General features: G+C 43.4%; 1 protein-coding gene across 2 annotated transcripts in view; it reads left to right on the forward strand.

Moving 5' to 3' along the window:
- Positions 1–23449, forward strand: part of LOC139540428 (reelin-like) — a 261766-nt gene that overhangs the window by 214579 nt on the left and 23738 nt on the right. For both annotated transcript variants that reach the window (XM_071344234.1, XM_071344235.1), the window contains exons 30-47: positions 2088–2245; positions 2598–2805; positions 3103–3179; positions 3372–3530; positions 3743–3937; positions 4405–4533; positions 4900–5044; positions 5314–5454; positions 6842–7019; positions 10183–10267; positions 10436–10618; positions 10928–11096; positions 11832–11937; positions 12641–12867; positions 16410–16633; positions 20550–20700; positions 22688–22822; positions 23210–23333. In XM_071344234.1, the coding sequence (XP_071200335.1) occupies positions 2088–2245; positions 2598–2805; positions 3103–3179; positions 3372–3530; positions 3743–3937; positions 4405–4533; positions 4900–5044; positions 5314–5454; positions 6842–7019; positions 10183–10267; positions 10436–10618; positions 10928–11096; positions 11832–11937; positions 12641–12867; positions 16410–16633; positions 20550–20700; positions 22688–22822; positions 23210–23333 (2794 nt within the window). The remainder of the gene's footprint in view (positions 1–2087; positions 2246–2597; positions 2806–3102; positions 3180–3371; positions 3531–3742; positions 3938–4404; positions 4534–4899; positions 5045–5313; positions 5455–6841; positions 7020–10182; positions 10268–10435; positions 10619–10927; positions 11097–11831; positions 11938–12640; positions 12868–16409; positions 16634–20549; positions 20701–22687; positions 22823–23209; positions 23334–23449) is intronic.

The following is a 23449-nucleotide window of genomic DNA, read 5'->3' on the forward strand; positions in this document are numbered from 1 at the left end:
GGTGAGTTGAATGGCCTGACTCCATTCTATGAGTCTGTTATGCAGGCTTGGAGGATTCTGGTCAAGTCCCGTAAGGCCGGCACGCTACCAGGGATGTGGCTTTTTGAAGAGCCTCTTTTTTATAACACTGCCATCCAGTCCAGTGCTCTGGGTTCAGCCAGCCTGCGTTCATGCCTGTTAGGTGTCGGGTGCACCAAGCTGGGTCATCTGATGCAGAGCAGGAGCAGATCGTTGGAGGAGCTGGGAGAAAGAGCGGGGATCCGATCATCTCGCCTACTGAGGAAGGTCGTCGCTGAGGTCTGTGACTCCTTGCCAGTGCTTCATCGTCAGTATGTGACTGACATTTCCAATTCTGATCGGTGGAAGGAGGGTCTGGATTATGTGTTCCCTGCACTGATTGTTAGTGCTGCGGTGGGGGCATTTGACGAGGACGTGGGGATGCTGCTTTCCTTCGATACCCCGGAGCTGGGGGATTTCAAGGAGGTGGGAAAGAAGGCCATGTACAGAATATGTGTAAAGGTGTCCCATGCCTCTTCCCTGGAAGGGGTAAAATCGACGAGGTGGGCGGGTGTGCTTGGTCCAGGTGCTTCCCCAAAAGGCTGTTGGCGATCATTATACAAACTGCCGATTGATAAGAGGACAGCTGACCTCCAATGGAGGATCATACATGGAGCTATAGCCACCAACATGCATCTGGTACACCTGGACCCTACTGTTGGGGAGGGGTGTCCATTCTGTGCAGAGTCTGAAACTCTGGCACACCTGTTTTTACTGTGTCCCAGGTTGGTCGGGATGATTGACCTGATCACTGACTGGTTCTCAACGTTGGGAGAGGTTTTCTCTTCCCAACTGTATATATTTGGGCCAAAGTACAGGTTCAGTCAAAAGGGTGTCGTTGTGTTGCTTAATTTTGTGTTAGGGGCAGCAAAATTAGCGATATGGAAGACCCGAAAGAACAGTATTCGGGGACAAGGGTCTGTGGATGTGGTGGGAATGCTGGAGGGAATGTTGGCAGCGAGACTAAGGGTTGAGTTTGCCTATTATAAACTTGTCAACAATATTGATCTGTTTTTGAGTATATGGGGTATTCAGAGGCTGTTGTGTTTAGTTACTGTGGAGGAGGAGTTGGAGTTGTGTTTCTAATTGATGTGTAACTGTGGTTTTGTATGAGTATTTATTGTGTGGTGGGCTCCCAGACCCAATAAAGATTATTTCAAACTCTCTCTCTCTCTCTCTCTCTCTCTCTCTCTCTCTCTCTCTCTCTCTCTCTCTCTCTCTCTCTCTCTCTCTCTCTCTCTCTCTCTCTCTCTCTCTCTCTCTCTCTCTCTCTCTCTCTCTCTCTCTCTCTCTCTCTCTCTCTCTCTCTCTCTCTCTCTCTCTCTCTCTCTCTCTCTCTCTCTCTCTCTCTCTCTCTCTCTCTCTCTCTCTCTCTCTCTCTCTCTCTCTCTCTCTCTCTCTCTCTCTCTCTCTCTCTCTCTCTCTCTCTCTCTCTCTCTCTCTCTCTCTCTCTCTCTCTCTCTCTCTCTCTCTCTCTCTCTCTCTCTCTCTCTCTCTCTCTCTCTCTCTCTCTCTCTCTCTCTCTCTCTCTCTCTCTCTCTCTCTCTCTCTCTCTCTCTCTCTCTCTCTCTCTCTCTCTCTCTCTCTCTCTCTCTCTCTCTCTCTCTCTCTCTCTCTCTCTCTCTCTCTCTCTCTCTCTCTCTCTCTCTCTCTCTCTCTCTCTCTCTCTCTCTCTCTCTCTCTCTCTCTCTCTCTCTCTCTCTCTCTCTCTCTCTCTCTCTCTCTCTCTCTCTCTCTCTCTCTCTCTCTCTCTCTCTCTCTCTCTCTCTCTCTCTCTCTCTCTCTCTCTCTCTCTCTCTCTCTCTCTCTCTCTCTCTCTCTCTCTCTCTCTCTCTCTCTCTCTCTCTCTCTCTCTCTCTCTCTCTCTCTCTCTCTCTCTCTCTCTCTCTCTCTCTCTCTCTCTCTCTCTCTCTCTCTCTCTCTCTCTCTCTCTCTCTCTCTCTCTCTCTCTCTCTCTCTCTCTCTCTCTCTCTCTCTCTCTCTCTCTCTCTCTCTCTCTCCTCCCCCCACACACACACTCTCCACTTCAGTAAAACAAGGTTCCGGTGGTTCCAGGAGAGTAGTGTGTACAGGGACGCTCCAGCCTTTGCCCTAGATGGAGTCTATATCTCTGAGGCCTGCCCCAACCACTGTGGAGGACACGGAGACTGCATCTCTGGGGTCTGCTTTTGTGACATGGGATACACAGGTAAATAATGATACATAATGATTGTAGAGAGGATGAGGGGGGAAAGAGAGAGAGACAGGCGGACAGACAGAGAGAGAGAGAGGGATGAAGGATGAGGTAGGGAGCGTATGGGGACATGGGGTCTGCATCTCTGGGGTCTGCTTTTGTGACATGGGATACACACGTACTGAGGGTGGGAAGAAGTAAGCAGAAAGAAAGACAGAGGGAGAGAGAAAGAGAGAGCGTGGGGAGTTCTAGCAGTTCTATAGGAAGAGTGAAAAGGGGAGGCTTCTAAAAAAGTGGAGAGGTGTCTAAAAAAGACACTCACCTAATGATCAGTTGTTAACCAATTAAATCCTTGTGTGTACTCCAGTTGAGCAGGACAGCTGCGTGCCAGCGGTGGCCAGCCCCACAGAGCTGGCAGAGGGCTTTGAGAGCAAGCTGAGCCCGGTTTGGCAGACCCTGAGTGGGGGGCAGGTTGGAGGGGGCTGTGGCACCATCAGCGAGGGAAAGGCTCTGTACTTCAGCAGCTCTGGGAAGAGAGAGGCACGCACTGTACCTATGGATACGACGAACACACGGTTAGTATGATCACACTGCTGTATTGAATAGAATTGAAAGTATGCATACCTCGCCTGTCTTGTAGAGCAGCTTTAGGCAACTTCCAGAGGAAATTTGCTCTAAACCTCCAGTGTTAACATATTTAATTGATGCAGCTAATTATATTCGACACCCCCTCTGTCTGTCTGTCTGTCTGTCTGTCTGTCCTGTCTGTCCTGTCTGTCCTGTCTGTCCTGTCTGTCCTGTCTGTCCTGTCTGTCCTGTCTGTCCTGTCTGTCCTGTCTGTCTGTCCTGTCTGTCTGTCTGTGTCCCTGCAGGCTTGTCCAGTTCTACATCCGTATTGGAGGGAAGAATGTTGGACCCACCTGCACCAGACCTCGCTCCCGCAACGAAGGTGACTCTCCATCTCTACTGAAAACCTCCAATTCAAGCTCTGACAGACTCAAGTTTGTAGACCTCAATAAGGCTCTCTTCTGCCTCTGCGTGGTGGCCCTTCGACATTGCATGCATGCTGTTGCTGTTACAATGATTTTCTGGCTGCTTCCTCTCCTCTACTCTATGACCTCCCTCGTCTCCTCTTTTCCAGGAGTGATAGTCCAGTTCTCCACCAACAACGGGGTTCAGTGGCAGTTCCTACGTGAGCTGGACTTTGGTTCCTTCCTGGATTCCCAGGTGGTCACCATCGAGCTGCCTCCACCCGCCAAGACTCCCTACACTGTGTTCCGCTGGTGGCAGCCACAGCAGGGTGAGGCCCCCAACCCCTACATGGATCACAAGCACACACCATACAGTCATTGAGCCATCCATACAGTACTTGCAGGGACCCATGTAAAGAATGTGTATAAAGCAGCGGTCACACGGAGTGTATCCTTCAAAAAGGATGAGCCATACTATCTATCTCTCCCTCTTTTTCTCCTCTTCTCTCTCTCCCCCACCTCTCTCTCTCTACCCCTCTAGGTAAACACTCAGCCCAGTGGGCTCTGGATGATGTTCTGATCGGTATAAATGACAGTTCCAGGACTGGCTTCCATGATAAGTTTGACGGGACGTCTCCTCTGAGACACAACTGGTACCGCATACAGGGGGGAGAGATCACTGTAGACTGTCTGTCTCTGGACACAGCTCTGTCCTTCAGCAGCGACACCACTGACAGTGAGTTAAACTACAGCACACACACACACACAGAGAAGGGGGAGATGTCACAGTTGTATGTCTGTCTCTAGACACGGCCCTCTGATGCCACAGACAGTGCGTCCTACTACTGCACGCAGACACGCACATGACACGGTCAACTCCTACATTACAAACAACCCAGGCTGCATTGAATCAGCCATTTTGCCATTTACACCATATGGCTTCTGAATTGTTAATGGCAGCAACGTTGATTTCACATCCTGGTTGTTATTTATGTGTGCATCAAGCTGTGAGCGGATTTACTTTGTGCAAATATGACATTACATCCAATCTTGTCAGATTACTTGTTAGATGTTACTGCACTGTCGGAACTAGAAGCACAAGCATTTCGCTACACTCGCATTGACATCTTCTAACCATGCGTATGTGACCAGTAAAATTGTCTTTTATTTTATTTGACCATGTCACTGTCTCTCTCCCTGCAGAGAAGCCGCGGTATGCAGAGAGCTGGGACTTTGAGGTGTCCGGCTCCTCCTTCCTGCAGTTTGAACTGTCTATGGGCTGCAGCAAGGTTGCCACCTCATCCCACGGTGTCAGGCTGGAGTACTCCACGGGTAACGAACTCTAATAACCGTCATGGATGATCCTTTATAAATGATTATACATTACAGAAAAATCAAGAGAAAACTCTGTGCACAGCAGCGCGTCTAGATCCAGGTGCTGGTTTTGGCGGGAACAACTATTATTAGGAAACAACAGGGCAGCCATTTCTGGTGTGCGGTTTTTATTGTTTTTAAATTATTATACATGCTTATAAATATTTATAAATTATTTTTTACATGGTTATAAATTATAAAAATGCTCATGAATTATAATTATTATAAATGGTTAGACATGTTTTCAAATAATTACTGAAAAGTTAAAAAATGGTTCCTAATGTTTATACATGGAAGTTATTTGAACTTATTACCACCCCACAGACTGTGGGCGCCACTGGGCCCTGCTTACCCCAGAGTGTGTTCCACCTGCCATCGGCTGTGCCGGCTACACCATGAGCTCAGTCTACACCGCTACACAGTACAACCGCTGGAGGAGGGTTACGGTGTACCTGCCCAGCGCTGCCAAGTATGTGTGTGTGGTGTGTGCGTGCGTGTTTGTGCATGCTTGTGTGTGTATGTGTATATTATTTGTTTGCTTAGTGGCACATCAGAGCTTGTCTCTCTAAAATGTATCCTTGTGATTTGAATATTCCAGTCATAAACAAAATAACACTATTTAAGCTTTGTAATATAGTAACACTTCATGTGAACTATCCTTTATAACATAATCCTTTATAATAATGCCATAAACATTTCATAAAGATTCATAGCATGTGTTCTATTCTGTGGTTGTAGTTCTCCCAGGACTCGGTTCAGGTGGATCCAGCCCCACTTCATCCCTGGGGCGGACGGTTGGGCCTTGGACAACGTGCTGCTGGCCCCTGGCTGCCCCTGGATGTGCTCTGGACACGGACTCTGTGACAACGGATGCTGTTTGTGAGTTACACAAACATAGACACACACACTGTCGCACAGTATTTAATGTTGAGCTCAGAATTTTTGTATGGAATTTACTGGAACTGTGTTATATTATATGTGAAAACCATAGGGGGTGCTGGGGGTTATTTATATATATATATATATATATATATATATATATATATATATATATATATATATATATACACTACCGTTCAAAAGTGTGGGGTCACTTAGAAATATAATTGTTTTTTAAAGACAATACAGTGTAGACATTGTTAATGTTCTAAATGACTATTGTAGCTGGAAACGGATGATTTTTTATGGAAAATCTACATAATCGTACAGAGGCCCATTATCAGCAACCATCACTCCTGTGTTCCAATGGCACGTTGTGTTAGCTAATCCAAGTTTATCATTTTAAAAGGCTAATTGATCATTAGAAAACCCGTTGCAATTTTGTTAGCACAGCTGAAAACTGTCGTGCTAATTAAGGAAGCAATAAAACTGGCTTTCTTTAGAGTAGTTGAGTATCTGGAGCATCAGCATCAGAGTATCTGGAGCATTGTGGGTTCGATAACAGGCTCAAAATGGCCAGAAACAAAGCACTTTCTTCTGAAACTCGTCAGTCTATTCTTGTTATGAGAAATGAATGCTATTCCATGCGAGAAATTGTCAAGACACTGAAGATCTCGAACAACGCTGTGTACTACTCCCTTCACAGAACAGAGCAAACTGTATCTAACCAGAATAGAAAGAGGAATGGGAGGCCCCGGTGCACAACTGCGCAAGAGGACAAGTACATTAGAGTGTCTAGTTTAAGAAACAGCAGCTTCATTAAATAGTACCCGCAAAACACATTTCATGGGAACGTTGCAAGGACGTTCTTTTTTCATCATTATACAGAGCATTAGGAAAGTATTCAGACGTCTTCCCTTTATCCACATTTTGTTACGTTACAGCCTTATTCTAAAATGGATTCAATGAAATGTTTTCCTCATCAATCTCCAGCAACTGGGAGACTAGTCAGGATCGAGAGACCTGCAGAGAAGGATCTGCAGAGAAGAATGGGAGAAATGTTGTGTTAGCTAATCCAAGTTTATCAGTCTCAACGTCAACGGTGAAGAGGCGACTATGGGATGCTGGCCTTCTAGGCAGAGTTGCAAAGAAAAAGCCATATCTCAGACTCGCCAATAAAAATAAAAGATTACTAAAAGATGGGCAAAAGAACACAGACACTGGACAGTGGAACTCTGCCTAGGCCAGCATCCCGGAGTCACCAAATATGTTCAGACATGGAATTTTGGTTCGGGTACCAGATTTAGCCTATGCCTGGACTAACAACCCTTACTATGGATATGAAATAAACAGTCACCTCACCTGTAACCCCCACCCTCTCCAACAGGTGTGACCGGGGTTATGGTGGGGCCCACTGCGTGCCCTTGGCCCCCCTCCCCTCCATTCTGAGAGACGACTTCAACGAGAACCTGGCGGCGGAGCAGTGGCCTGAGGTGTACGGGGCTGAGAGGGGGACTCTCAGTGGGGAGCCCCTCAAATCTGGCACCGCACTAATCTTCAAAGGGGTATGGGTTCTATTGTTTAGTGTGACCTATACTGTACACACATTTATGTGAAAAAGACCTAGAGGGCAGATAGAGAAGACGCACGCATGCACACACACACTTGTGCACACACACAAACACAAAAACTCACACATTATCTGCCTAGCAGACTTAGTAAGTGTACTTTATCATTGATCATAAACAGAAATATCCTCTCAATGTCAACTGCGTTTATTTTCAGCAAACTTAACATGTGTAAATATTTGTATGAACATAACAAAATTCAACAACTGAGACATAAACTGAACAAGTTCCACAGACATGTGACAGACAGAAATTGAATAATGTGTCCCTGAGCAAAGGGGATTTCAAAAGTAACAGTCAGTATCTGGTGTGGCCACCAGCTGCATTAAGTACTACAGTGCATCTCCTCCTCATGGACTGCACCAGATTTGCCAATTCTTGCTGTGAGATGTTACCCAACTATTCCACCAAGGCACCTGCAATTTCCCGGACAATCCTGGAGGGAATGGCCCTAGCCCTCACCCTCCGATCCAACAGGTTCCAGACGTGCTCAATGGGCTTGAGATCCGGGCTCCTCGCTGGCCATGACAGAACACTGACATTCCTGTCTTGCAGGAAATCACTCACAGAACGAGCAGTATGGCGGGTGGCATTGTCATGCTGGAGGGTTATGTCAGGATAAGCCTGCAGGAAGGGTGGGATGAGGGAGGAGGATGTCTTCCCTGTAACGCACAGCGTTGAGATTGCCTGCAATGACAACAAGCTCAGTCCGATAATGCTGTGATACACCGCCTCAGACCATGACGGACCCTCCACCTCCAAATCAATCCCGCTCTAGAGTACAGGCCTCAGTGTAACGCTCATTCCTTCGACGATTAATGTGAATCCGACCATCACCCCTGGACAAAACCGCGACTCGTCAGTGAAGAGCACTTTTGCCCAGTCCTGTCTGATCCAGCGACGGCGGGTTTGTGCTCACAGGCGACGTTGTTGCTAGTGATGTCTGGTGAGGACCTGCCTTACAACAGACCTACAAGCCCTCAGTCCAGCCACTCTCAGCCTATTGCGGACAGTCTGAGCACTGATGGAGGGATTGTGCGTTCCTGGTGTAACTCGGGCAGTTGTTGTTGCCATCCTAAACCTGTCCCGCATGTGTGATGTTCGTATGTACCGATCCTGTGCAGGTGTTGTTACACGTGGTCTGCCGCTGTGAGGACGATCAGCTGTCCGTCTTGTCTACTTGTAGCGCTGTCTTAGGCGTCTCACAGTACGGACATTGCAATTTATTGCCCTGGCCATATCTGCTGTCCTCCTGCCTCCTTGCAGCATGCCTAAGGCACGTTCACGCAGATGAGAAGGGACCCTGGGCATCTTTCTTTTGGTGTTTTTCAGAGTCAGTAGAAAGGCCTCTTTAGTGTCCTACATTTTCATAGCTGTGACCTTAAGGCCTACCGTCTGTAAGCTGTTAGTGTCTTAAAACTTCTTATGGCTGCAGTCCCGGTAACGGGACCGATATGGCAACAGTCAGTCCAAGTGCAGGGCGCCAAATTCAAAAACCAGAAATCTCATAATTAAAATTCCTCAGACATTCATGTGTCTTATATTTACATTTACATTTTAGTCATTTAGCAGAATTATATAATTTTAAAGGTAATCTTGGTGTTAATCCCACCAAAGTGTCCGATTTCAAATCGGCTTTTCAGCGAAAGCACTACAAACGATTATGTTAGGTCACCACAAAACGACAATAATTACAGCCATTTTTCCCAGCTAAAGATAGCTTCACAAAAACCAGAATAGAGATAAAATGAATCACTAACCTTCGATTATTTTCATCAGATGACACTCATAGGACTTCATGTTACACAATACATGCATGTTTTGTTTGATTAAATTCATATTTATATAAAAAAATCTGAGTTTACATTGAGGCTACAAGATTCACTAAATGCAAAAACATCAAGTGACTTTGCATAGCCCATCGTTTCAACAGAAATACTCATCATAAATATAAATGATAATACAAGTTATACACATTGAATTATAGATATACCTCTCCTTAATGCAACCGCTATGTCAGATTTCAAAAAAACTTTACGGAAAAAGAATTGCACGCTATAATCTGAGACAGTGCTCAAAAACAGCATACCACAGCTGCAAAGATGGCGTCACTATAAACAATAAAATACATGATAAATATTCCATTACCTTTGATGATCTAGATCAGAAAGCACACCAGGAATCCCAGGTCCACAATAAATGTTTGTTTTGTTTGAAAAAATCCGTTATTTATGTCCAAATACCTTCTTTTGTTAGCGCGTCTGGTTTACATATCCAAACGCTAATTCTGGTCAGCGTTATATCGGACAAAAACTTAAAAATGTGATATTACCGGTCGAAGAAACATTTCAAACTAAGTACTGAATCAATCATTAGGATGTTTTTAACATATAGCTTCAATAAAGTTCCAACCGGAGTATTCGTTCTTGTCTGCGTGAGCAATGGAACGTCAGTGTCTTGCATGAAGAAAAGGCATGATCAGGAAATGGCTGCTTGATGAACACTTGACTGATTCTGCTCTCATTCTCTCCCACAACATCATAGAAGTCTCATTGGAATTTCTATTGATGGTTGACATCTAGTGGAACCCCTAGGCAGTGCAACATCATTCATAACTCAATTGGATTTCTTAAGGGACTCTGGTGAATACAGACAAGCTCAGATTTCTGACTTCCTGTTTTGATTTCAACTCAGGATTTTGCCTGCCAATATGAGTTCTGTTAATCTCACAGACATAATTCAAACAGTTTTAGAAACTTTTGAGTGTTTCCTATCCAATACTAATAATAATATACAAATATTAGCAACTATGACTGAGGAGCAGGCCGTTTGATATGGGCACCTTTCATCCAAGCTACTCAATACTGCCCCTTCAGCCATAAGAAGCTAATGACCGTTCCACAGGTGCATGATCATTAACTGTTTATGGTTCATTGAACAATCATGGGAAACAGTGTTTAAACCCTTTACAATGACGGTCTGTGAAGTTATTTGGATTTTTACGAATTATCTTTGAAAGACAGGGTCCTGAAAAAGGGAAGTTTCTTTTTTTGCTGAGTTTATGATGTTGATTTCTGTTTCCGTTTTGCTTGATTTGTAGGAAGGTCTGCGTATGTTGGTGTCAAGGGACATGGACTGCACCAGCACTCTCTACATCCAGTTCTCCTTCAAGTTCATCACTAAGGGTAGGTCTAATTTTCACATACAGTACATTCTGGCTATATCTGCTTACAGTTCTCCTACCACTTATGTCTGCAAAACTACTTATAATCTTTACTTTGTGTCAGTGTTTTGTAGATATGTTATACTGTTAACTATGTGTGGGTTGCGTTAACTCTGTGTTCTGTTCCCAGGTGTCCCAGAGCGCCCCCACTCGGTGCTACTACAGTACTCTGTGAACGGGGGGATCAGTTGGCTGTTGTTAGATGAGTTTTACTTCCCTACTTCCACCGATACGCTGTTCATCCACCTTCCTCTGCCCACCAGTGCCCAGACCAACGCTACCCGCTTCAGGCTCTGGCAGCCCTACAACAGCGGTGAGTAGTGAACACACACAGTGAGTCTGTGGTCCGTTTATCTACATAAGAAGTGTGTGCTTGTACACTCCACTTCATGGATTTTAAAGGAATGGACTGGTGTAAGGAAACGGTGGAAACTTCATCCAATCCAATGCTTTTAATGCAATGAGAGTGTACATTTTTGGGTGAAGAGTAGCGAATCGAATCACAACCAAAGACAAAGTGCAAATACACTCATACTTACAGTATACACACATCTCAAAATAATGACATACTGTATGAAGACACGTTGTATGTCTGACTGGCTATATGTGTTCTGTCTTATAGGTAAAAAAGAGGAGGTGTGGGTGATTGATGACCTGATCATCGATGGCAGCTCGCTCAACAACCCTCCTGTAGTCTCTGACAGCTTCGAGGGCGGACCCCAGGATTACAACTGGCTCTTCTACCCAGGAGGCAACACTGGACTCTACTGCCCCTACCAGAAGAGTGGCCTGTGAGTAGACCTACTGGTTGTACAACCCTTTAGTGCACTGTGAACACACTGAACCTTGTACCTACAACCCTTCATCTCTGTGTGCCTCTAAGATGTAAATTCAACATATGTGCGTCAATGCCACTTTAATTCAGTAAATTCAAGAAGTTAACTACCAATTTAGTTTACATATTCATAAAGGCCCAGTGCAGTCAAAACATGTGATTTTCCTATGTTTTATATATATTTCCACACTATGAGGTTGGAATAATACTTAGAAATTGTGAAAATTATGATAATGCCCTTTTAGTATAAGATCTGCTTGAAAAGACAGACTGAAATTTGAGACTGTTTTGGTGGGATGGAGTTTTGGCCTGACTGGTCACCAGGCAGTAAATCAGAAAGAGAGTTCCAAACCTCTCTGCCAATAACAGCTAATTTTCAGTTTTCTCCTCCCCACTCGGATGACTCCCAGACAGTACAAGCAACATTCTTACTTCAGAAATTGCTCTTTGCTAAGAAGCTATTTTTGTTATTTTTTGTCCATTTTAATTGAAATCAATCGCGGAAAGTTACTTAATTGTTACCCAATATGTTTTTGATATTGAGATTTTTTTTTAACTGCTGCATTGTCTCCTTTTAACGTAACATGTCTGTTTAATTCCTGAATTTGATTCAATTGAGTTGGACTTGACCCCAACCCTACTGTAAAGGACTGTAGATTACAGACTTTGTCTAATGCATGTGCGTGTACAGGGAGGACGATGAGTCTGCCATGGTGTTTGTCTCCAGCGAGTTGGGAGAACATTCCATTACCACCAGAGACATTGATGTCAATGAAAACACCATCATACAGTTTGAGGTATGAAGACAAGAGAGAGAACAGACTGATTGGTTGGGAAACAGAGCGGGAAAGAAAATGAGGGAAGTATAAGAGGAAAGGAATGAGGAAAGAGGGAAGCGGAACAGAGACAGAGAAATTGAGTTGGAAAGAGAAATACTGACGGAAAAGATAAGAGGATAAAGAATGAGAAAATGTATCCTAATTTAAAAGTGGAGGGCAGAGCAAAGGGTTTTCATAAAGATAATGACTGATTTATATGAATGATTCATATTCATAACAAGTTATTATAATTACGATTCTCTGTGATACAAATGAATGCGGGCTGTATAAGGATCATAATTATTTTATAATAATTCATCACAACATAATTATGTGAAATAGAAAACATGAACAGAAGTATATTGAATATGTGGTCTTGTGGTCTTGTTGATGTGGTCTAGTGGTCTTGTTGATGCAAACACACTAATACTAATAAGTAAGTAGTATATCAAATAACTACAGTGATCTTGCTGAAGCAAGAACATTAATGAATATAATACTGCATAATGTTCATAATTATACTAGTAATATTTTATAATATAACAACTAAGAATTAGATTGATATTATGTTTATAATTTAAACATTTGTCCTGTTTATTTTTCCTGTGTTGTGTTTCAGATGTGGTCTTTATAATGATAATGACAATAACATAGCAGTAATAATGTATTCATTCGTTCTCAGATCAACGTGGGCTGCACGGCAGATTCTTCCTCCTCTAACCCAGTGAGACTGGAGTTCTCCAGGGACTTTGGGGCTACATGGCATCTCCTGGTGCCCCTGTGTTCGGGGGGCCCTCAGCCCTCATCCCTATGCTCCACAGAGCTGCACCCCGCCAGCGTCTACTACCCCGGGACAACACAGGGCTGGAGGAGGGAGGTCATCCACTTCGGCAAGCTCAGACTCTGCGGGTGAGAGACTACAGGACATAGAAGAGAGCCTAACTAATATGAAAACCATCCCATTGAAACTTCTCAAATGGCCAGGTAACATATATATATATATATGTATAGGAATGGGCCAAAATTCACCCAACTTATTGTGAGAAGCTTGCGGAAAGCTACCCAAAACGTTTGACCCAAGGTCAACAATTTCAAGGCAATGCTACCAAATACTAATTGAATACTAAAGGCCGCTCAGCAAGGAAGAAGCCACTGCTCCAAAACCGCCATAAAAAAGCCAGACTACGGTTTGCAACTGCACATGGGGACAAAGATCGTACTTTTTGGAGAAATGTCCTCTGGTCTGATGAAACAAAAATAGAATTGTTTGGCCATAATGACCATCCTTATGTTTGGAGAAAAAAGGGGGTGGCTTGCAAGCCGAAGAACACCATCCCAAGCACGGGGGTGGCAGCATCATGTTGTGGGGGTGCTTTGCTACAGGAGAGACTGGTCAACTTCACAAAATAGATGGCATCATGAGGCAGGAAAATTATGAAGCAACATCTGAAGACATCAGTCAGGAAGTTAAAGCTTGGTCGAAATTAGTCCGGGTAACCATGTTTACCTGTTCAGGAGTCTTATGGCTTGGGGGTAAAAACTGTTGAGAAGCCTTTTTGTCCTATACTTGGCACTCCGGTACCGCTTGCCATGCGGTAGTAGAGAGAACAGTCTATGACTGGGGTGGCTGGGGTCTTTGACAATTTTTAGGGCCTTCCTCTGACACTGCCTGGTGTAGAAGTCCTGGATGGCAGGCAGCTTTGCCTCAGTGATGTACTGGGCCGTACGCACTACCCTCTGAAGTGCCTTGCGATCGGAGGCTGAGCAATTTCCGTACCATGCAGTGATGCAGCCGGTCAGGATGCGCTCGATGTTGCAGCTGTAGAAACTTTTGAGGATCTCAGGACCCATGCCAAATCTTTTTAGTTTCCTCAGGGGGAATAGGCTTGTCGTGCCCTCTTCACGACTGTCTTGGACCTTTCTAGTTTGTTGTTGATGTGGACACCAAGGAACTTGAAGCTCTCAACCGGCTCCACTACAGCCCCGTCGATGAGAATGGGAGCGTGCTCGTTCCTCCTTTTCCTGTAGTCTACAATCATCTACTTAGTCTTGGTTACGTTGAGGGATAGGTTGTTATTCTGGCACCACCTGGCCAGGTCTCTGACCTCCTCCCTATAGGCTGTCTCGTCGTTGTCGGTGATCAGGCCTACCACTGTTGTGTCATCTGCAAACTTAATGATGGTGTTGGAGTCGTGCCTGGCCATGCAGTCGTGGGTGAACAGGGAGTACAGGAGGGGACTGAGCACGCATCCCTGGGGAGCTCCAGTGTTGTGGATCAGCGTGGCAGATGTGTTGCTACCTTCCCTCACCACCTGGGGGCGGCCCGTCAAGAAGTCCAGGATCCAGTTGCAGAGGGAGGTGTTTAGTCCCAGTTTCAGTGTCTTTAGATATTTTTGTCAGATGTTACTATGGAATACTGAAGTATAATTACAAGCATTTCATAAGTGTCAAAGGCTTTTATTGACAATTACATGAAGTTGATGTAAAGAGTCATATTTCCAGTGTTGACCCTTCTTTTTCAAGACCTCTGCAATCCGCCCTGGCATGCTGTCAATTAACTTCTGGGCAACATCCTGACTGAGGGCAGCCCATTTTTGCATAATCAATGCTTGGAGTTTGTCAGAATTTGTGGGTTTTTGTTTGTCCACCAGCCTCTTGAGGATTGACCACAAGTTCTCAACGGGATTAAGGTCTGGGGAGTTTTCTGGCCATGGACCCAAAATATCGATGTTTTGTTCCCCGAGCCACTTAGTTATCACTTTTGCCTTATGGCAAGGTGCTCCATTATGCTGGAAAAGGTATTGTTTGTCACCAAACTGTTCCTGGATGGTTGGGAGAAGTTGCTCTCAGAGGATGTGTTGGTACCATTCTTTATTCATGGCTGTGTTCTTAGGCAAAATTGTGAGTGAGCCCACTCCCTTGGCTGAGAAGCAACCCCGCACATGAATGGTCTCAGGATGCTTTACTGTTTGCATGACACAGGACTGATGGTAGCGCTCACCTTGTCTTCTCCGGACAAGCTTTTTTTCCGGATGCCCCAAACAATCAGAAAGGGGATTCATCAGAGAAAATGACTTTTCCCCAGTCCTCAGCAGTCCAATCCCTGTACCTTTTGCAGAATATCAGTCTGTCCCTGATATTTTTCCTGGAGAGAAGTGGCTTCTTTTCTGCCCGTCTTGACACCAGATCATCCTCCAAAAGTCTTTCACTCACTGTGCGTGCAGATGCACTCACACCTGCCTGCTGCCATTCCTGAGCAAGCTCTGTACTGGTGGTGCCCTGATCCAGCAGCTGAATCAACTTTAGGAGACGGTCATGGCGCTTGCTGGACTTTCTTGGGCACCCTGAAGTGTTCTTCACAACAATTGAACCGCTCTCCTTGAAGTTCTTGATGATCCGATAAATGGTTGATTTAGGTGCAATCTTACTGGCAGTAATATCCTTGCCTGTGAAGCCCTTTTTGTGCAAAGCAATGATGGCGGCACGTGTTTCCTTGCAGGTAACCAAGGCTGACAGAGGAAGAACAATGATTCCAAGCACCACCCTCTTTTGAAGCTTCTGTTATTCGAACTCAATCAGCATGACAGAGTGATCTCCAGCCTTGTCCTCGTCAACACTCACACCTGTGTTAACGAGAGAATCACTGACATGATGTCAGCTGGTCCTTTTCTGACAGGCTAAAATGTAGGGGAAATGTTTTTTGGGGATTCAGTTCATTTGCATGGCAAAGAGGGACTTTGCAATTAATTGCAATTCATCTGATCACTCTTCTTAACATTCTGGAGTAGATGAAAATTGTCATCATACAAACTGAGGCAGCAGACTTTGTGAAAATGTATGTGTCATTCTCAAAACTTTTGGCCATGACTGTATATATATATATATACAGTATATATTCACTGATTGTACCAAACATGAGAAACACATTCCTAATATTAGGTTGAACAGCCATTATTTGTCAAAAGCATTCCACAGGGATGCTGGCCCATGTTGACTCCAATGCTTCCCACATTTGTGTCAAGTTGGCTGGATGTCCTTTGGGTGGTGGACCATTCTTGATACACACGGCAAAATGTTGAGCAGGAAAAACCCAGCAGCGTTGCAGTTCCTGACACTCTCAAACCGGTGAACCTGGCACCTACTACCATACCCTATTCAAGGGCACTTAAATATTTGGTCTTGCCCATTCAGTCTCTGATTGGCAAAGATACACAATCCATGTCTCAATTTGCTCAAGGCTTAAACATTTTTTTTACCTGTTTCCTCCCCTTCATCTACACTGATTGAAGTGGATTTAATTAGTGACATCAATAAGGGATCATAGCTTTCACCTGGTTAGTCTGTCATGGAAAGAGCAGGTGTTCCTAATGTTTTGTATACTCAGTGTATAGATCCCTTTCTCGCCATCTCTCTCTTCTTCTTCATCTTCTTTTTCTTCTCTCTCCTCTCAGATCCATCCGGTTCCGTTGGTACCAGGGCTTCTACTCCAGCGGTTCATCCCCCCCTACCTGGGCTTTGGACAGTGTGTACATTGGCCCCCAGTGCCAGGACATGTGTAACGGACACGGGTCATGTGTGAGGGGTACACACTGTGTGTGTGACTCGGGATACTCAGGACCAGACTGCTCCCAACCTGACACATCCAACCCTGACTTCCTCAAGGAAGACTTTGAAGGTAGGCAGTGGGTATAGAACTGGTAGATATTGTATGGTTTCGGATAATGGCTCCATTAACCCTGCCTGATCTTAACACTTAACACACAATTACCCTAACCTTGCTTGTTGAATACATTTCCTTGAATGTGCAAGAAAACGCAGATACCCGCACAAACGCAGAGGGAGTATGTGCCAAAGTGTGTGTGTGTGTGTGTGTGTGTGTGTGTGTGTGTGTGTGTGTGTGTGTGTGTGTGTGTGTGAGAGACTAGTAGACAGTCACTGTATCTGTGATGTCCAAACACAGTGTTCAGATATTGAGAGTTTAGCCATCAATACTGATATTGATCAGATGATCTTTTGAGAACTGTATGAATGGATGTGATTAATACACTTGTGGTAGAAAGGGCGCCTAAGTGTGATGAAATTAGTTGTTGTGCGACCAGGAGTTTTATTTTGGCAGCAGATAATAATTGTTGTAATGATAAGGGTTCGCTGTACCATTGTTTCTGAGTGCCCTAGAGAAACAATCAAGCACAGATTCATTAGCGTCATGGTTACACCATTACTGCAGCAAAAACGGCTTGTTTTTAACTTCTTATGGCTGCAGAGGCAGTATTAAGTAGCTTGAATGAAAGGTAACCAGAGGTGCCCATAGTAAACTGCCTGCTCCTCAGTCCCAGATGCTAATACATGCATAGTATTATTCGTATTGGATAGAAAACACTCTGACGTTTCTAAAACTGTTTGAATGATGTCTGTGAGTATAACATAACTCATATGGCAGGCAAAACCTGGGAAAAATCCAAACAGGACGTGGGAATTCTGAGGCTGGTCGATTTTCAACCAATACCCTATTGAATTCACAGTGAGATATGGATGAGTTTGTATTCACTTCCTACGGCTTCCACTAGATGTCAACAGTCTGTAGAACCTTGTCTGATGCCTCTACTGTAAAGTGGGGCAGAAGGAGACAGGAATTAGTCAGGTCTATTATGACCTGACCATGCTCTGACCATGCGCGTTCACATGAGGGAGCTATGTTCCATCGCACATCTGAAGTCAATGTAATTCTCCGGTTGGAACGTTATTCAAGATTTATGTTAAAAACATTCTAAAGATTGATTCAATACATCGTTTGACATGTTTCTACTGACTGTTACAGAACTTTTGGACATTTTGTCTGCTTTTAGTGAACGCGCTTTCTGACTTTGGATTTGTTTACCAAATACACTAACAAAAATAGCTATTTGGACATAAATGATGGACATTACCCAACAAAACGAACATTTCTTGTGGAAGTGGGAGTCCTGGGAGTGCATTCCGACGAAGATCAACAAAGTTAAGTGAAGATTTATAATGCTTTTTATGAGTTTTGTTCACTGCACAATTTGGCGGGTAACTGTATGGCTTGCTTTTGTGGCTGAACGCTGTTCTCAGATTATTGAATATTGTGCTTTTGCCGTAAAGCTTTTTTAAATCTGACGCAGCGGTTGCATTAAGAACAAGTGTATCTTTAATTCTATGTAAAACATGTATCTTTCATCAAAGTTTATGATGAGTATTTATGTTATTTGATGTGGCTCTCTGCAATTTCTCCGGATATTTTGGAGACATTTCTGAACATGGCGCCAATGTAAACTGAGGTTTTTGGATATAAATATTAACTTTATCGAACAAAACATATATGTATTGTGTAACATGAAGTCCTATGAGTGTCATCTGATGAAGATCATCAAAGGTTAGTGATTCATTTTATCTCTATTTCTGCTTTTTGTGACTCCTGTCTTTGGCTGGAAAATGACTGTGTCTGTGATTTTGCAGTGACCTAACATAATCGGTTGTGGTGCTTTCGCTGAAAAGCCTATTTGAAATCGGACACTTTGGTGGGATTAACAACAAGATTTCCTTAAAAATGGTATAAGATACATGTATGTTTGAGGAATTTTAATTATGAGATTTCTGTTGTTTGAATTTGGCGCCCTGCACTTTCACTGGCTGTGGTCATATCATCCCGTTAACGGGATTGCAGCCGTAAGAAGTTTAACCCCACCAGGTCAAAAGATCTGACCCATATTACCTGCTCAACATTAGACCGCTGCACCACTCGAGAGCAAATTGATAATTACTGCATAGAATGTTGGCCAGTAAACGACTGGGACAATTACCATGGAAGAAAAGGTTGAGTCTTACTCGATGGATGGTACATTCTGCTTTCTGTCTAATCAATAAATTGAATTCTGTCTTGACTTTGGAAAGAGTAACAGCTACCTGGTCTGAAAAATGTGTTTGATGGGAACACTAACACAGTTAACATCGACTGACTTTGTATTGATCATCATTAATTAATTAATTTGATTTTCAAATCGATTACAGAATGTAGGATTTTGTAACAAGGAACAGTTGAAATGCCATCTTTTGTCTCTTAGGAGATTCTGACATTTTAAGTTGGCAGTAGTAAGCGTGGTGGTAAGACAAGCTTATTATGTTGAATTTCTATGTTCTTGATTAAAGAAGACAGAGGTGTAAATAATGTATGAAATCGGAAGTGTACTCTTTTGCTTTAGGATTGTGTGCTCGCCAGGCCTCAGAGAGTATATCGTGGAAAGCTTTGGTTGCGTATGGATAGTAGTTGGTCTAATTCAATATTTTCCTGCATGCCCGTCTGTCCCAATAACAAGACGGAATTCAGTTATTTCTAACAATATGCTGTTCAGAGAATTGAAAAACCTGGGTTCATATGAATTTGGAGCATACACATTAAAAAAGGCCATTTTCTTTCCATTATGGAAACATTGAAGGATAGTGATTCTGCCTTTTTGGTCTTCACTTTTATCCAAGATGGTAATTTTGAGTTTCTTATGTATCATTATGATTACACCTTTAGTTTTATTTGGGGTTGATGAAAAAGCAACCTATTTGTGTATCCTTTTTGTGTTTCTTGGAAGATTGCTACAGTATATCAGTATGGTTTCTTGATAAGATATCAAGACAGCTGGACCATTTAATAGGAGAGTTTACGCTTTCAAATTCCAAGAGAGAATAGCTAGCATTGCCATAATTTTTAATTAAATAATGTACTATTAATGATGTAATTGTTATCTTTAGTTTTAATAGGCCCGTGGATGTGAAACCAAAAGCAGGACCCACAGGGAGTGATTCTGTTTTCTTTTTTAGGAGATTGATTTCCCCTTCTAGCTTAGTTCGCGCTTTTTGGAGTCAGCCCTCTGTCACATTGTCCACTGTCTCAAACTTTTACACTTTAGTTGAGGAGGAATCCACTTCAGAAGTGAGCAGTGTAAGCGGTTAATTTATCGGTTTTAATTGCAAGTCGAGGGCAAAGGTAATTTCCTCACAAACAATCTCTCAGATAGTATTGGCTAAATCGTTCTATTGTTGGGTATTGAGAGCTGCCATGTTCCCACAGGTGAATGATGAATTTACAGAATATTCGAGCTACTGGAGTTGAAATAGACCTGCTATTGTTCCTTGTAAAACAGTGAATGTCTCACACCTTAATGTACTGCTATATGTTGACATTTACTTGAAAATAAGTCTGACAATTCATAGTTATTTTGCAGAAGAAAAAGCCACTAGAAAGCCACACGTTTTCAATGCATGCCACCTTTTAACTTTTAACTTGCTTTTATAATAAACTAATTAGTTAACAGTGTTATATTAGTTTCTTGGGCACAACATGTGCTGTAAAAGTAGCTAGAATTCATAAATCCCATTATAGGCTGTTATCTCAATCAATTAAAAAATTATTCCTTTCTGGTGCTTCTAAATTTCATGTGATGCTCCTAACTTTTTAAAGTTGAGAGCACCAGTGCTACCAATGAAAAATGTTAATTTGTATGCCTGTGTGTGCGTTTGTGTGTGTTTGTCGTGCGTGCTTGTGTGCATGCCTGCTTGCCCTTGTGTGTGTGTGTGTACAGGAGGGGCGGTGGATGCTGACCGGTTTAGGCTGCTGAGTGGAGGGAAACCTAGCAGGAAATGTGGCATCATGTCCAGTGGGAACCACCTGTTCTTCAGCGAGGACGGCCTTCGCATGCTGGTCACCAACGACATGGACCTTTCCAACGCAAGGTACCGTGTGGTGTGTGTGTGTTTGAAGGTTGTTTACTGTTAACTTCTGAGGCCCTCTAGTGGTGAGTTGAGGTGTCATAATGTATTTAAACCTGGTCCTCACTTCTTAAGTGGAATGGTTCTCACATTGATAGTAAAATGTGTATGTGTGAGCTAAGTATAACCATTTGAATTCAGACGAAAAGAGAAAGAGGTGTATTTTCTCAAGACACACTTACACACACACACACACATACACACACACATTGATTTATGTACATACATTTATCAATGTGCATTATAATTATATATGCAGTTGAAGTCGGAAGTTTACATACACCTTAGCCAAGTACATTTAAACTCAGTTTTTCACAATTCCTGACAATTAATCCTAGTAAAAGATGCCCTGTCTTAGGTCAGTTACGATCACCACTTTATTTTAAGAAAATGAAATGTCAGAATAATAGTAGAGAGAATAATTTATTTCAGCTTTTATTTCTTTCATCACATTCCCAGTGGGTCAGAAGTTTACATACACTCAATTAGTATTTGGTATTATTGCCTTTAAATTGTTTAACTTGGGTCAAATGTTCCGGGTAGCCTTCCACAAGCATCCCACAATAAGTTGCGTGAATTTTGGCCAATTCCTCCTGACAGAGCTGGTGTAACTGAGTCAGGTTTGTAGGCCTCCTTGCTGGCACATGCTTTTTCAGTTCTGCCCACATGTTTTCTATGGGATTGAGGTCAGGGCTTTGTGATGGCCACTCCAATACCTTGACTTTGTTGTCCTTAAACCATTTTGCCACAACTTTGGAAGTATGCTTGGGGTCATTGTCCATTTGGAAGACCCATTTGCGAACAAGCTTTAACTTCCTGACTGATGTCTTGGGATGTTGCTTCAATATATCCACATAATTTTCCTGCCTCATGATGCCATCTATTTTGTGAAGTGCACCAGCCCCTCCTGCAGCAAAGCACCCCCACAACATGATGCTACCACCCCCGTGCTTCACGGTTGGGATGGTGTTCTTCGGGCTTGCAAGCCTCACCCTTATTCCTCCAAACGTAACGATGGTCATTATGGCCAAACAGTTCTAAATTTGTTTCATCAGACCAGAGAACATTTCTCCAAAAAGTACGATCTTTGTCCCCATGTGCAGTTGCAAAGCGTAGTCTGGCTTTTTAATGGCGGTTTTGGAGCAGTGGCCTCTTCCTTGCTGAGCGGCCTTTCAGGTTATGTCGATATAGGACTTGTTTTACTGTGGATATAGATACTTATATACCTGTTTCCTCTAGCATTTTCACAAGGTCCTTTGCTGTTGTTCTGGGATTGATTTGCACTTTTCGCACCAAAGTACGTTCATCTCTAGGAGACAAAACGCGTCTCCTTCCTGAGCGGTATGACGGCTGCGTGGTCCCATGGTGTTTATACTTGCGTACTATTGTTTGTACAGATGAGCGTGGTACCTTCAGGCGTTTGGAAATTGCTCCCAAGGATGAACTAGACGTGTGGAGGTCTACAATTTTTTTTCTGAGGTTTTGGCTGATTTCTTTTGATTTTCCCATGATATCAAGCAAAGAGGCACTGAAGGTAGGCCTTGAAATACATCCACAGGTACACCTCCAATTGGCTCAAATGATGTCAATTAGCCTATCAGAAGCTTCTAAAGCCATGACATAATTTTCTGGAATTTTCCAAGCTGTTTAAAGGCACAGTCAACTTAATGTCTGTAAACTTCTGACCCACTGGAATTGTGATACTTTGAAATATAAGTGAAATAATCTGTCTGTAACTATTGTTGGAAAAATTACTTGTGTCATGCAGAAAGTAGATGTCCTAACAGACTTGCCAAAACTATAGTTCGTTAACAAGAACTTTGTGGAGTGGTTGAAAACAAGTTTTAATGACTCCAAAGTGTATGTATGTATGTATGTATGTATGTATGTATGTATGTATGTATGTATGTATGTATGTAAACTTCCGACTTCAACTGTATATATTTTGTAGATTTATTCAGTTCTTCCTGCGTCTGGGCTGTGGTAAGGCCTCCCCAGACCCCCGCTCCCAGCCTGTCCTGCTCCAGTTCTCTGTAGACGGGGCTCTGACCTGGGGCCTGCTGCAGGACTTCTTCTTCTCCAACAGGTTAGCATAACTCTCACTGTACATCATATCAGGATAAGGTAAGACCCAGATGCAGACCGTGTCGAGAAAAAGAGAGGCTGGGAAAAGACAGGAGCTGACAGGACAAACGCTGTTAAGCTTGACAAACAAGACCAACAGACAAACAGAAAACACAGGTATAACTACACAGGGGACAATGGGGATAATGGGGAAGATGGGCGATACCTGGAGGGGGGTGGAGATAATCACAAAGACAGGTGAAACAGATAAGGACGTGACACATCACTGTCCTGTAAATGTTGTTTTGTGTTATACTGACATGCTTAATGACGCAAAAATGATTTACTAATGCATACAATAAATCATTACCTTCATCATAATCATCATCAACTTCCTCTTCTTCAACAGCAGTAACCAGGCTCGCCTTGTGGCCCTGGAGATCCCTCTGCGTGCCCGTACCTCCTCCACGCGCCTACGCTGGTGGCAGCCCTCTGAGAATGGACACTTCTATAGTCCATGGGTTATTGACCAGGTGAAACACCTTACCTACATCTATCTATCACTCCAGTGCTAATTTGCTAAATTGTAATTACTTCGCTACTATGGCCTATTTATTGCCTTACCTCATGCCATTTGCACACACTGTAT

Source organism: Salvelinus alpinus, chromosome 15, assembly GCF_045679555.1.
Source record: "Salvelinus alpinus chromosome 15, SLU_Salpinus.1, whole genome shotgun sequence".
In the NCBI taxonomy this organism is placed as follows: domain Eukaryota; kingdom Metazoa; phylum Chordata; class Actinopteri; order Salmoniformes; family Salmonidae; genus Salvelinus; species Salvelinus alpinus.